At 41.2% G+C, this 15006-nt stretch overlaps 1 protein-coding gene across 1 annotated transcript in view; it reads left to right on the top strand.

Moving 5' to 3' along the window:
• The window catches only part of LOC105902424 (homer scaffold protein 1), a 50743-nt gene extending 36310 nt beyond the window's left edge, over positions 1–14433 (top strand). Inside the window, exons 3-9 of the mRNA XM_012830009.3 lie at positions 3382–3513; positions 3818–3934; positions 7506–7642; positions 11353–11512; positions 11745–11855; positions 12039–12119; positions 12313–14433. Coding sequence (XP_012685463.2) covers positions 3382–3513; positions 3818–3934; positions 7506–7642; positions 11353–11512; positions 11745–11855; positions 12039–12119; positions 12313–12501 — 927 coding nt within the window. The 3' untranslated portion in view covers positions 12502–14433. The remainder of the gene's footprint in view (positions 1–3381; positions 3514–3817; positions 3935–7505; positions 7643–11352; positions 11513–11744; positions 11856–12038; positions 12120–12312) is intronic.
• The last annotated feature ends 573 nt before the right edge of the window (positions 14434–15006 follow it).

Genomic DNA, 15006 nt, shown 5'->3' with positions numbered 1-15006 from the left:
ATACTATATACATACATGTACACACACATATACATACATGTACACACACATATACATACATGTACACACACATATACATACATGTACTCACACATACATACATGTACACACACATCTTCAATCCAATTTATTTAACCCCTCTTTTGATGTATACAAAGGTATCACATTCTAATCTAAAATGGCCTGGTATTTAAGAGAATCCATGTTCAGCAGTCACACGATCAAGACTGCTAGTTCTTACTCCACCAAACACCCTTAAAGCAAGGCAGACAAATAACATCTTAAGTTAGTTATGTGCCCAGGCATGAAGGCCCACCTTGTTTAATGTTCTTCTTATACTCTGCAATGGCACTGTTTGGTTCCTTTTGTTCCTGTTATCTTTGGTAATAATATTGGGCTCTGTTATTAGTTATTCTGCGCTTTAGAGTTTAACACAGGTTTAATCTTTCATGTTGAAGAAGAAGCCATGTGGCTTCTCAGCCCCAGTGATGTTTCATCAGCACCTGTGGTTTAACCTTCAACTCTGATTTCAGTTGCTGTGTGTTCAGGAAACCGCCACTAGAGGTCACTTTGTGTGCATGTTAGATTAAACCTGCTGTTATGATGGTTTAAGGAGAGATTAGATTCAGGCGGAAATTACATCCACTACACATATTGTATATTTCTTTCCTTATGTAGGCACTACTAGGACTAAGAATTAAATATTATATAGGCCTATCACTTTACACAGACCTATCACTTTACACAGGGCTATGACATAGCAGAGGGTCATGCTTTATAATAAGGTGTGTTCATAAACCATTTACAAGGTATTACAAAATGGTTAATTCAATATATACAGGCCCTTACAAGACATAAGATAACATTAGTAGATTTACTTACAAATAGTTCATTAGACCCTTAAAAAGGTTATAAATGCTTAATTCATGCATAGCATACTTGCACCTCAAGCAGATTGGTCTCCCCTTATGTGCCGCGGTTCTGTTTAAGATTAACAGGGAGTTTTTTTATTGCCCCTGTTGCCATTGTGTTTGCTCTAAGCGGGGTTCAGGCACTGGGCTCTGTAAAGTGCCTTGAGACGGTTTTAATCCTGTTAGTAAATGAGGCCCTGAGTACGCCCGATCTCGTAGGATCTCAGAAGCTAAGCAGTGCTGGGCCTGGTTGGTATTTGGATGGGAGACCACCAGTGTTAATTTTGGCAGCTATTTTAGATTTAGTCTTAGTCTTAGTCTTTAGACGAAAATGCATATTAGTTTTAGTCACTTTTAGTCATTTTTATCCTGCTTAGTTTTAGTCTAGTTTTCGTCGACGAAAACTCAGAACATTTTAGTCTAGTTTTAGTCGACGAAGTCTCATTACATTTTAGTCTAGTTTTAGTCACATTAAACTAAAAATTAAGTCCATCTTATAGTCACATTAAACTCCTTTCCATCCCTTCTCAGGCCCGGGGACCCCTTGTGTTGTGTCTACAACTGCATAATAGTCAAGCTTGCACTACGTAAACTGTGGATGCAATTAGTCTCTAAGATACAGGTCTCCTATGCCTACAGCTGAATTCCAATGAATTCAATGTAAATAATAATTGTAAGGCAATACTTAATTAACAGTATTATCATTAAAATATAAGAGAATATCAAGTCTAGATTTTGAAGATTCAAATGATCTGATAACACAATACAACTACTATGACTACCTGGCCTTAGTTAAATCAACCACATATCCTCCATATGAATTGCTGTGCAATCTGATAACCAACATACAGTATTTAGCTAGACGGATAGTTTGAGAGTTGAAAGTAGTGCTAATAACAATTGCATAAATAGACAAGGATATGTAAACCAATCACATATTCATTTATTTTTTCTTGATTAATGTCATGCGTTGCCTGTCCTATAGTCCATTCTGCAATGTGTTTACTAGCTAGTTATCGATAGCTAGTATAACTTAGCTATGCTACCTCATAGTTAGCCAACGTTAGCTAGCTAAAAGTTTTGGAACTCATTTGCCAAGCCAAACGGGAGGTTTCAATCGAAAATGACTAGCTAGTTATCCAAGCTGACACAACCTATACACTCGACTGCCCCTTTGAAGTTAACTTAACGTTGGCTAATATATTCGAATAACTAGTTAACATTAGCTAATTATCATTGACAGTTACTAGCTAATTTACCTTGGCATAAATGGCAGGGTTGTCTTGTGCGCTTTCAGGTGCCTCTTGTTGTGTTCTTCCCATGTATTTTGAAGCCACACGGTTTCTCTCCAGTTATTGCGGTGCATTGTGTTTTATTTTCTGTCAAGTTATAATTTAAGACTGTCCAGATATCTATTCTTATTTGTCTTCCAGTACCGAGTGCTTGAACTTCAGCCATCATAACGTTAAGCCATAGGGCGTCACTTGCATGTCTGGCCATCTCAGGGAGTGGAGGAGGGATAGATACAGGACCGGGCAACATTCAACCAATGATGTGCATACAAGTTTAGAAAAAAAAAACAATTGTGACTTAGTCAACCACCAACATTTTCGTCTCGTCTCGTCTCGTCAACGAAAGTTAAAATAGATTTAGTCATAGTTTTTATTTATAAAGATCCGTTTTCGTCACGTCTTAGTCTCGTCTTAGTCACGGGAAAAAGGTCGTTAACGAATATTTTTCGTCATAGTTTTCGTCAACGAAATTAACACTGGAGACCACCTGGGAAGACTAGGTGCTGTTAGCTGAAGCTGGGTGGGCTAATCCCTCGCTTAGTGGATTTACTGAATTACCAAAACATCGAGAACAAGTGGATACCAAATCCGGTGGAAACTCGCTATCGATGGCCAATGTTCCACTATGGAGTGAGAAGACGGACAACAACAACAATACACTATCAGAATAATGAGTTTAAATACAGAACAACAATACACTATCAGAATAATGAGTTTAAATATAGAACAACAATACACTATCAGAATAATGAGTTTGAATATAGAACAACAATACACTATCAGAATAATGAGTTTAAATACAGAACAACAATACACTATCAGAATAATGAGTTTGAATATAGAACAACAATACACTATCAGAATAATGAGTTTAAATATAGAACAACAATACACTATCAGAATAATGAGTTTGAATATAGAACAACAATACACTATCAGAATAATGAGTTTAAATATAGAACAACAATACACTATCAGAATAATGAGCCGCAAGCAATCGGGGTCCAGGCAGAATGTGCAAACTGCCCCAAGTGATAAAAGATCGAGTGATCTGACTGCTTCAACAGGTGAAAGATTACCATTTGAATATTGTAATTGAAAACTTTGTTACAGAAGGATTTAAAGACAAAATGGATTTTGTAAATTAGTGAATGTGATGCAGTATTTGCACTTTCCAGGCCATCATTAACAGTACCATCACCCCCAACATGACTTTCACCAAAACATCTCAGAAGTTTGGCCAATGGGCTGACAGTCGAGCCAACACCGTCTATGGCCTTGGGTTCTCCTCAGAGGGTCAACTGGCTAAGGTGAGTGTTGGAGTTGGCAGTCTCAACACTGATTTTAGGTATATGTAGAATGTTTTGACTTTAAGAAGTACTGCTGTGTCCGTGATTCTTGGTGCAAGTTGTTGGCAGCATTTACAGTGTAAGTGAACTTTTGTACAGTACTGTGTGTGTGTGTGTGTGTGTGTGTGTGTGTGTGTGTGTGTGTGTGTGTGTGTACATCATCAGGATGAAGCTTTAGCCTTAAAGAAGCCCCTAGCTTTTTCTCCCCGATGACTCAATATGTTACTTTAGCTTTTTCTCCCCTATGACTGAGTATGTTTCATAGTTTGCAGAGAAATTTGCAGAGTTTAAGGAGGCTGCACGTCTGGCGAAAGAGAAGTCCCAAGAGAAGATGGACCTGGCTACCTCTCCTTCACAAGTAACTCTTCCCTCTCCCACACAGGTATATAAATCATTATAAATCATTATAAACCTCTTCCCTCTCCCACACAGGTGTATAAATCATTATAAATCATTATAAACCTCTCCCCTCTCCCACACAGGTATATAAATCATTATAAATCATTATAAACCTCTTCCTCACAAGTAACTCTTCCCTCTCCCACACAGGTATATAAATCATTATAAACCTCTCCCACACAAGTAACTCTTCCCTCTCCCACACAGGTATATAAATCATTATAAATCATTATAAACCTCTCCCACACAAGTAACTCTTCCCTCTCCCACACAGGTATATAAATCATTATAAATCATTATAAACCTCTCCCACACAGGTAACTCTTCCCTCTCCCACACAGGTATATAAATCATTATAAATCATTTATAAATCATTATAAACCTCTCCCACCCAGGTATATAAATCATTATACATCATTATAAATCATTATACATCATTATAAATCTCCCCCCCCCCCAGTGAAGGTTGGAAGATTCGGGCAGCTAAATGCACCATTTTCACCCAGTTTGAGACTGAAGACAGCCGATGGCATGTAGGCCTGTCGTCTGTCTGACTCACATGAACATGACCCCATCTATTACACCATATTGCTTGACTACATGTTCACACTTGCTATGTTACGCAGGCACAGGACGGAATATAGCCATAGATCACCTATAAAGTTGCTAATAATGGAGGACACATTAACAAGGTTTTTATAGGCAGATATGACATTTCCTGTGAGCAAAGGATCATACTGTTTGAAAACACGTCAGCCTTTGTTTGGTAAACCGACGTTTAGATTGGCCTCTAAAGAGTCCTGTCTGGAGATTTGACTTTAAACCAGGAGATGTTAAGGTTGAGTTTAGTTTGAGTTTGAGTTTCTTATTACCTTTTACCTTGCTTTCGCCCCAAATGGTCAGCAACAGGAGATAACTCTTCCTCCACCTCCTCTAGTCTGGCCTGCGCCTTGTTGCCTTCATCCTTTTTCTTTTTGAAAAAGCTTCTAATATCCTTAGCTTTTTAGTTCTTGCCTCAGTGAATTAGCTAGCTAGCTAACTAGCTAGCTACCACTACATGGCAACAATGACGAGCCCTGTAACCAGTGCTCTCTCTGTCTCTCTTTCTCTCTCTTGTGCTCACACAAAATGTATGCATACAAAGTGATGTACAGTACTCCATAAAAATGTACTTTTGATCAACATTATTTAATCACACCATTTTTGAGGGCTTTAAAGGCAGTTACTGTATTTCAGAAACGTATTTTGTTACATTTTTTACCCATTGTAAGGGCACTTCATCATGTTTTCTCGTATCTAAGAGGGCTCGTTGTGAGATGTTTTTTTCCATCCGAAAGGCACCTGTAGGGAACCTTGAGTTTATCCTTTTGTAAGGACACCTATATGACACCACATCACATGTTCTCCACTGGAGGGGCATCCATTAGGATACACACTTAAAGGACCTGTTAAGGAGTTGTCCGAGGCTGCTGAAAGAGGTAGCCACAATGGCTATAGCTGAGGTGCTCAAAAACTACTTGGGGCATGTGAGTTAACCTGTTGGGCGTGTGAGTTAACCTGTGTAACCTGTTGGGCGTGTGAGTTAATCTTTGTAACATGTTTCGTGAAATGTTCCTGATTTGGCATACTTACAGCCTGCATAAGCCGGGTATGAGTATAGCTGAAGAGGATTTTGGTTTTCGAATATGGCATATTGGCAAACATTGACACACTTTGGAAGATGTTCTGGATTTATTTTTCACTTAGGGCGCACATCAACATAGGTATACCAGAAGAGGCTCTACTTAGGGCGCACATCAAAAGGACGTAGGTATACCAGAAGAGGGTACACTTAGGGCGCACATCAACATAGGTATACCAGAAGAGGCTATACTCAGGGCGCACATCAAAAGGACGTAGGTATACCCAAAGAGGGTACACTTAGAGCGCACATCAACTGGGACTAAGAATAGCTGGAGAATCCTGTTGGGCTTGATGTTCATAGTTGTGGTCTATTTTGAGGTGTATGTTGTGTGGTTTCTGGTGTAATGTATCTTAACCCATCATGGTCATGGGGGGGGGGGGGGGGGCTCGGACTAAATCAATGGAAGGAACAAACAAAGGAAGGTGCTAAATCAACAAACAAAGGAAGGTGCTCACTTCACAACTCTGAAGGTATTTCTTTGTTGTTGCTGTTATTAAGTATTTTTTAGTAGCAGTATGAAGGTGTTGGTCCACCCTGATGCAATAATACATAATTCATAGTCAAGGTTTTTGGTTTGACCACTGTGGGTGGAAAGGTTTGACCACTGTGGGAAGTCCCCAACCAATGGCACAAGGAATTTAATATCCTTAAAGTACCCCTGCATGCTACAGTTAGTTCAACAGAGAAAACATTTTCAACATCTGAATCACTTATTTGTGTTTTCATTGATTTCCTTCAAGCTTTTTCGACCCTAGACAGAGTAACGTTAGGCTATAATCAAAGCATTACCTTCAACCAAACCATTTACTCTGGTGAGTCTTGCTGGTAACTTGCCTCTATTTGAGTTGTTTACCGTTACTAGGCAACAGGACTTGGCGAAGCCCTTTTGTGTTAGATTTAAAGGGATCAAATGTTTCAATGTAGAAATAGTTTTAAATGTGTTTTATTGAAAGCTTAATTTAGTTAGAATAAATTATAAAAAAAATAATGATTTGGTGCCATAAGCTTCGTGCCCATTCTTTTTTAATTCACTTGCCCTGGTCTTGTTCCTGCTGGTATTAACATGATGCAAGCAGACAATTCCCTGACTTAAGGTGCAAGTCTGAATGGGCACCTCCGGCCAGACTCTGGATCCTCTACTGTGGACATTGTCTGAAATTTATATCTGAAACAGACTTAATAAAAAGACTTCAGTTGAGTTCAATTACAGAGGGGGAAACCAAATGATCATCTGAAGGCTCTTAAGAGCTGATGAACTGAAGGGATGCATGAAATGAAAATCCCAAACTCCCTACTACCTTCCGATGATGGTTGGTGGACTCTCATCTACCTGCCTTCATGTATGGGCTCTCAGATGTGAAGGTGATACATGACAGTGTCCTAGCTAGCTAGTTGGCAGTTGAAATCAGATTACAACCCAAATTAAAGTTCCCTGTGTTTAGTCCAGGTCCACCCATTACATTTACATTTACATTTACATTTAGTCATTTAGCAGACGCTTTTGTCCAAAGCGACGTACAATGGAGAGAACAGTCAAGCTAAGAGCAATAAAGAACATGGTGTAACAATAAATAAATACTACTTTACATAAGAATTACCAACAGGGTGGATAGGAAGAGGGGCCAATAAAGCCTCTTACGTGAAGATGTTTAAATGCAGTGAATGTCTATGTGGATAGGAAGACGTGCCAATATAGCCTCTTACGTGAAGATGTTTAAATGCAGTGAATGTCTATGTGGATAGGAAGACGTGCCAATATAGCCTCTTACGTGAAGATGTTTAAATGCAGTGAATGTCTATGTCTGTACAGATGAATTGCCAACCGTTGAATATGTAATATGGATGGTTTTCTTGTTTGTTGTTGTTAAAGGAATCAGCAACATGTGACCTCCAGTCACCTCTCACGCCAGAGAGCATTAACGGCACTGAAGATGAGAGGCTGATTTCTGATGCAACCCAGAACACAGACCTGCGGGCAGAGACCAATTCAATGCTCTTCCCCCACAGGTAAGCAGAGTGGCACAAAATCCAGAATGCAACTGTCTTAAGGTGCTTTCCCACCTACCTTGTCCGGATCTTTGGACTTTTGAGTTTGGTTTGAACCACAATAGCATGTGTGAAAGGTGCCTTGGACCACAGTCCAGACCAAAGTCAAAATTTGATCCGACCAAAAGATCAAACTGAACCATGGTTTGTCAAGTGAAAACACTTTTGGATGGTCGGACTTTCAGACCAATTACAGGGGGTTGAGACAGGCTATTGTCACTTATTAAACAATAGAAGAAGAAAAAGAACCGGAAGTGAAGTAAAAATGAGCTGAGGTAGCACATGGGGAGAGGAGGAGAAAAAGTATTTAATGTAGAACTATGCAACAATTTGACACTTTTTGAGGTATGGTTTGATAGGCAACTAGTTTTGGTACCATCCTCAAATTAATTTTGATAGCATATGGTCATGTGAAGGACAGATAAACACCTGTGTCTTTCCCACTAGCCATCCAGGATATGCACATATGCATGCACACATATGTCAAAGGTCACTAATAGGCAGACCGCGGTCCGTGTCCGGACCCAGACGCCATCCTATCCGGACCCGGACTTATAACCGATAAATTACTGAGATTTATAACATTTTGACGTAGTGTTTCTATTTAAACCGCCACTGGTTTAGCGGCCCAGGAAACTCACAGTACAATTGCATTTGTTGTAAATAATCTCACATGATACTACTCAGCCAATCAAATCTGTGCATTCCGATAAGCATTGCGCATCGAGTCAGTGAGTGAGATGACGATTAGTGGAGAGACGAGATGAGAGATAGTAGTAAATAATTGAGAGAGAAAAGTAATTTCACATGGCGTGCTCTAAAAAGAGAAAAGTAGGCAGTGAAAACAGAGCTTTTAATCAAGAATGGACAGACTATTATATGGTCATTCTTCCCAGGGGCAGTTCAAAACCAGTACGTCTCATATATTCCGAGACTGTGGCGATTATTAAAAGCGGCAATGTGAAGCGCCACTATGAGACGAAGCACAAATCTTTCAAGCAAACATACCCACTCAAATCCGAACTGAGGGCACAGAAAATAAACGATCTTAGCTCAATATGATTGATCCACCAGAATCCTAACACATTCATTCACTGCCCAACAACGTGCTAACGAATGTTCCCTTAGAGTTGCTTGGATTTTGGATCAACATAAAAAAAATAACATTTACTGACGGAGGGGTTGTCAAGGAGTGCATGAGTGCGGTAGCTGAAACCTTACTTGAGGGAAAACAAGAAGAAGAGTTTTGTGAAAAAATCAAGCAAATACCTATGTCCGCATCATCAGCCACAAAGAAAACTGAAATTTTAACCCAGGATGTGCTAGCACAGCTGGATGAAGCATTTCATAAGGCACCATGTGTAGGCTTAGCTGTAGATGACTACACAGATGTGTGTGACAATGCTCAGCTGTTAGTATAGGTAAGGTTCTTCAACAAGGAGAAGAAAGAGTTCTGTGAAGACTTGTTAGATGTTACACCCCTTCAGTACAGACCAGTACAAGAGGAGAGGACATCTACCTGGCCATAAAGGAGATGTTAACAAAAAGGGGAATAGAGCCGAAACAAGTGGTTTCAATAACCACAGCCCCTGAATTGTACTTTCTTTATTTGATTTGACAGTCAGTTGTTGACTACATACAGATGTTGATACATACTAGGCTACTTTAATATACATGGCTCTGAATCATAACGAAAGTTAGACATTATGATGTTCCGGACCTCTGCTTGAGGAAATTTTCTCTAACTGGACCTCTTTGAATTTGAATTAAATACCCCTGCACTATGTAGTTTCTTTGTTTCCTGGCTGGAACACCTTGCAAAAATGGAAGAAAAGCTTTCACAGCATGACATTGCCAGCTTTACTGCCAAAATACGCCAGTTAGTGTGTTGGCAAGTTTCTATCAGTGTACTAGGCTGTCGGTGGTGTTTGCAAGGTTTTGGCATGCTAGTTTTGGAACAGAACTCCTTATTGCTGCTTTAATTGTGATTTGGTCCAACGAAGACATCAAAAGTAAACTTGAAAAAATGCATAAAAATGGGAAAACGTATTTTCTCAGAGGATGAGAGAAAGTGGATATGAGAGGACTAGAGAGCAATGGCACCTAAAGATAAAGAAACTGCACTAGCAGTTTATAAAGGTGCGTGATGTCTGAAAAAAAGGTGTGTCGACAAATGAGAAGGACAGTTTTTCTTTATATGATGACCTGGATAGCTCATCTGCAGACCAATCAATGTCAAGTGTAGGGAGACCAAGCCCATGTAGGTGATGAAGACAGGATGGAGGTGTGTCATGCAAGGTTCTTTAGTGTGCTTGCAAAGTTGTTTGGTTCGGACCTTGGTCTGGACTTTCAGGTGTGAAAATGCCCTTCGAATATAATAGGCTATGGTTGCATCATCCTATTGCAAAAAGTGTGTAGTGATAATACTATGACCGCAGCATTAAGAAAGCAATACCATGGGATTTAAAGATTACCTTCTTTTACAGTACAGTTTCAGTTTACTTATAGTGTTAGCCATGGGCCATAATATCCTTTGAGCGGGTCACTTGAGCAACATCAAAAGTTTAGAGAAAATTGCAGCCAGGTTTTATTGGCTAGGACTGTATAGCAATGTGCAGGATTACTGCACAGCATGCACTGAATGTCAGTTGACCTGTAGGAGAAAAACTAGCCCTCACCAACTTCAGCCACTACCAGTCATAGAGATCTGAACCTTTGACCTTTGACCCTTGACCTGCAAAGCAATAGACATAGTAGGACCCTTGGAAAGAACCCAAGCAGGGTACAAGTACATATTAGTTGTCTGTGACTATGCCACCCGCTACCCTGATGCTTTTCCCCTGCGTAAGGTTACTGCCCGCCCAATGGCGTAGGCCCTGCTACATATATTTTTTAGGGTAGGCAGGGCTGGTTTATAGCTAGTATATCTAGCTTGGTATCAAGGCCATTTGGACTACTCCTTATCACTGGAGAGGGGTCTAAAACACCTGAGGTCCATGGCATCCTGGCTCATGTCCCTAAAGCACATAAACAACAATGTTAGGAAAACTGTGAAAGAAATATGCTATATAATTATTATCATGATGTGTTTGTAGTTTGATATTAGTCTCAGAGGTTCCTTTGTTCTGATGAGAGGAATTCTATCTGTGAGAACAGAGATGTTAAACTCAGACCTGTCATTTGATGTTTAGGGTAGGACTGAATTAGGAGACCATGTGTTTATGTGAACTCATTCTGGACTGTTGTGTTAAAGTCTGGGTTTGGGGGTCTTAGGTAAACATTCTTATCTCTTGGAACCAGAGTACGGGATGGTACAAGGGGGGAGTGTTTTCCTGCATGTTCTGTGATATTGTCTCTGCATAAAGTCTGTTACATGGTACCAGGGAAGTTAGTGATGGGTTGAACAGCGTTCTGAAACCACTGCGCTCCTCTCGTAGGAGTGTAGGTTGAAGAAGCGGTCTAACACCATTCACTCCTCTTTGCCAGAGTAAAAGTCAATTATTTATTATATTCTTGGTTGTGTGTCTTAATTCTGAGGTTAATTACAGTCCTAAAAAGGGTGAAATAAATCCCTAACAAAAACCAACTTCATGAGTTGTAAAATGACTGGAGCTACAATACAGAATTGCTGGCTCCTTCACTGCCACTGATTCATGCTTCCGTGGTTCCAGCGGCGCCACCATCACCAAGCACTGGGAGGCGGAGCTGGCGGCGCTGAAGGGGAACAACGCCAAGCTGACGGCAGCACTGCTGGAGTCCACCGCCAACGTCAAGCAATGGAAGCAGCAGCTGGCAGCCTACCAGGAGGAGGCGGAGCGATTGCACAAGAGGGTGAGAGACACAACATGCACGTTCAGTGCCACTCCAAGGTGTCCTGTATCTGTACTTTGTGTTCATCTCGTTTCATATGACCCTGAGGACCCAACAGCCCAGATACACGGAGAGATCCCCATGCATTCACTGACAGGTCTCTCTGCAGGAGAGTTCCTTTAGCACCCATCAAGTCATTCTTGCGCTTACTTTATCAGGGGTTTAAAAATCTGTGTTTCTGTTTGTTTCCAAGGTTACGGAGCTGGAGTGTGTGAGCAGCCAAGCCAGTGGTTTTAAGATCCAAAAGACAGAGCTCAATCAGACTATAGAGGAGCTGGAAGCCACGCTCAAAGCCAAGGAAGAGGTCACCACAACTTCCTAACGCTGTTAACTGGCCACCTATTACTGGTCTCCTTAAACTCTCTCATCTCTCCATCCATCCTTAACCCCTTAAGCTGAATTCGTCATCCCTTCTTTGTCTGTTCATTCACCTTTCTGGGTGAAAGGTGTCTGACATTTTAACATTACACACCCTCTGTGTCTTCAGGAACTGGAGGAGCTAAAGGAGAAAGTCCAACATGCCAATCACCTGCAGACACACAGGGATTCAGTTTCGGAGAAACTTCAGGTAAGCATGCATATACAAGCAAGATTCACAAGCTTTCCATTTCTGTTTTTCATAATCTGATCTTGTTTGAGCATATGTGTGCGTACCTGTGTGTGTGTGTGTGTGTGTGTGTGTGTGTGTGTGTGTGTGTGTGTGTGTGTGTGTGTGTGTGTGTGCGTGTGTATTGGTCAATGTGCATGGCTGTCTTCTTCAGGAGACTGAGTTACGTAATCAAGACCTGGAGGGACAACTTCGGGAACTGGAGCAGCGTTTGGAGAGCAGTCAGCTGGAGCAGGAGGACTTCAGGAAGAGCTTGCGTTCTCTACTGGAGCTGCTGGATGGCAAGATCTTTGAGCTGACCGAACTGCGTGACTCCCTCGCCAAGCTCATCGAGGACAGCTAGGGACTGTGGGCAGAGATGATGACTAGATGATGCCATAGTGGCACAACTGAATGCTGTTTACACATAATACATAATTACACACACCTGTACATGTTCACATATGTATGCACACATGTGTCTCACGTGCACAGAGAAAGAAACTACACACATGCACCCTCACACAGGATCCCTGTGATGATACACTGGTACCTAAGAGTATCCATGTGAGAATACACTGGTACCGAAGAGTATCCATGTGATGATACACTGGTACCTAAGAGTATCCCTGTGAGAATACACTGGTACCTAAGAGTATCCATGTGAGAATACACTGGTACCTAAGAGTATCCATGTGAGAATACACTGGTACCTAAGAGTATCCCTGTGAGAATACACTGGTACCTAAGAGTATCCATGTGAGAATACACTGGTACCTAAGAGTATCCATGTGATGATACCATACACACATGCAACCTCACACAGGATCCATGTGAGGATACCCCTAACCCCTAACCCTGGTACCTAAGAGGTTTTTTTCACTCTCTTCACTTTTGTTCCTTTTTCATCCCCCCTACCCGGTTTGCATTCAAAGAAGATTCCTCTGAGTGAGATTGGATTTCTATCCTGCACGTTTGATGGTTCTCCTGTTGTTATATATATGCTGGGACACTGCAGTGGATTTATTTTTTGCAGTGCCCTGTTCAGGATATTTTCATTTGTCATTATTATTCTAATTGTATGTAGGTGCCTGTACCAAGAGCCATGTACAGACTGACTTATTGATTGATTGATTGACTGACTGACTGACTGATTGACTGACTGACTGACTGAAATTGCCTGCTGTTATCAACAGGCCCTTGAGGTGTTCACTGATGTCTTTATGACAGAAGAACAGATACCTCCTCTCTTGAGATGTCTGGGCAGTGGATCTCAGCCAAGAGACGGCTAAGAGCCAGAGAAGCAACCCCATTTCCAAGCCAAAAAGCTCTGGCTCTCTCCTGTTGCTTTGATGGATCTTAGACCCCTTCATGCTTTCTTTCACAGATGGGCTCAAATCATATGTACAACTTCCGAAAGGGGATACCTAAATTGGACAGAAACACTTTGACACTATTTGAGCAATACAAGAGAAACCAACGGATGAGACTGAAGGAAGGGAAAGCAGTCTCATTATCAGGTATTCTACTTCCTTTTTTCGAGAGGCCACAGCATCTGTCATCAGTATACGGTATATGATGATATTGATGGCCTGTCCTTTCTACACTTTTTAAAACTTGTATGAGTTGTACAAGTGATGTTTTTCCGTTGTTTTTGAGGTGCAGTTTTTTTCTGGGTATTTGGTTGGTGGTAATAAAAATGATTGCAGACAGTCTATTCTTTATTTAACTATATAGGACATTTATATATTTTATTTCTTTTGGCCTAATGACATATTTTTCAAGGTTTGATATGTGTGTGTTCTGTTTTGTTTTTTGTTTTTTTCCTAAATGTGAAGTAATGGCAATATTTTTCAACTATTTAAAAAGGGACATGGGATAAATAATAATGCAGATGAGACGATGTTTCCTTTGCCAAAATGTTTTCCTGTACAAAGTTTTGCTAGAGTTGCCTTTGGTACAAAAGCGAGCATCAAGGGTAGCCGATTATGGTACTTCTGTGGGATTTACTATTTGCCAAAAATCTGTGATGTATACCATAAAATACCATAAAATACGAACTTGGAGAACACTCTTTAAGGGCTTGTAGTTGGTTCTCACACACTGGAACGAGAGTTTGATGGGTACATAGTAGTATGACTCTCATAACATTTCAATGATGAGTTCTAGAACACTTGGAAGGGAAATCATGTTTGAGTAATAGTTTTAGTGTTGATGACACAGCATACTGAACACACAACTGTTATTATGAATTTGTAGGAAATGCTAATAAAATGTTAATTAAAACAACTGAAAACTGTGTCATGTTGTCTGTGAAGCAGGTAGTGATGCTAAGGGGCCAAACACTGAGAGCCCCTTTAGTGTATTTTAAGAAACCTGAATCCACTGGACCCAGTAGTGCCAATGTCCACCCTCCCCTGTTGTTACCCTTGATACCAAGGCTGTGTGTGTGTGTGTGTGTGTGTGTGTGTGTGTGTGAATGAAGGAAGGAAGGAAGGAAGGAAAACACAACAATCTGTTCCAGCCACGGTGCTAGCAGACCTGGTCCGAGATTTCCTCGCGACGCAGCAGGTGAGGGACGAGGCTCGGCAGGAGGCTATGGTAAGGAAGGATGAAGCCATCAGGGAGGAGCTGCGACAGTTTTTCACGGCAATGCGTCCTCGGCAAGAACAACCCCTCTCACACCAAAGGGCGTTTTCCAGCCTTCTTGGAGAGGGAAGCCCTAGGTTTGATCTTCCGCCAGCAACGCCATTCCAGCCCCCGGGAGATCTCCAGCAGAGAGAGCTGGCCCCATCAAGACCGGTGCAGAGTTCAGGCCTGCTCCGCAACCAGCCGTTCCACCAGCCAGCAGGTCCAGCGCACCCGCCAT

This window comes from Clupea harengus, chromosome 12 (assembly GCF_900700415.2).
Source record: "Clupea harengus chromosome 12, Ch_v2.0.2, whole genome shotgun sequence".
NCBI classification, from domain to species: domain Eukaryota; kingdom Metazoa; phylum Chordata; class Actinopteri; order Clupeiformes; family Clupeidae; genus Clupea; species Clupea harengus.
Note: the sequence above shows the minus strand (reverse complement) of the source record. Positions and strands in the feature narration are given on the sequence as shown.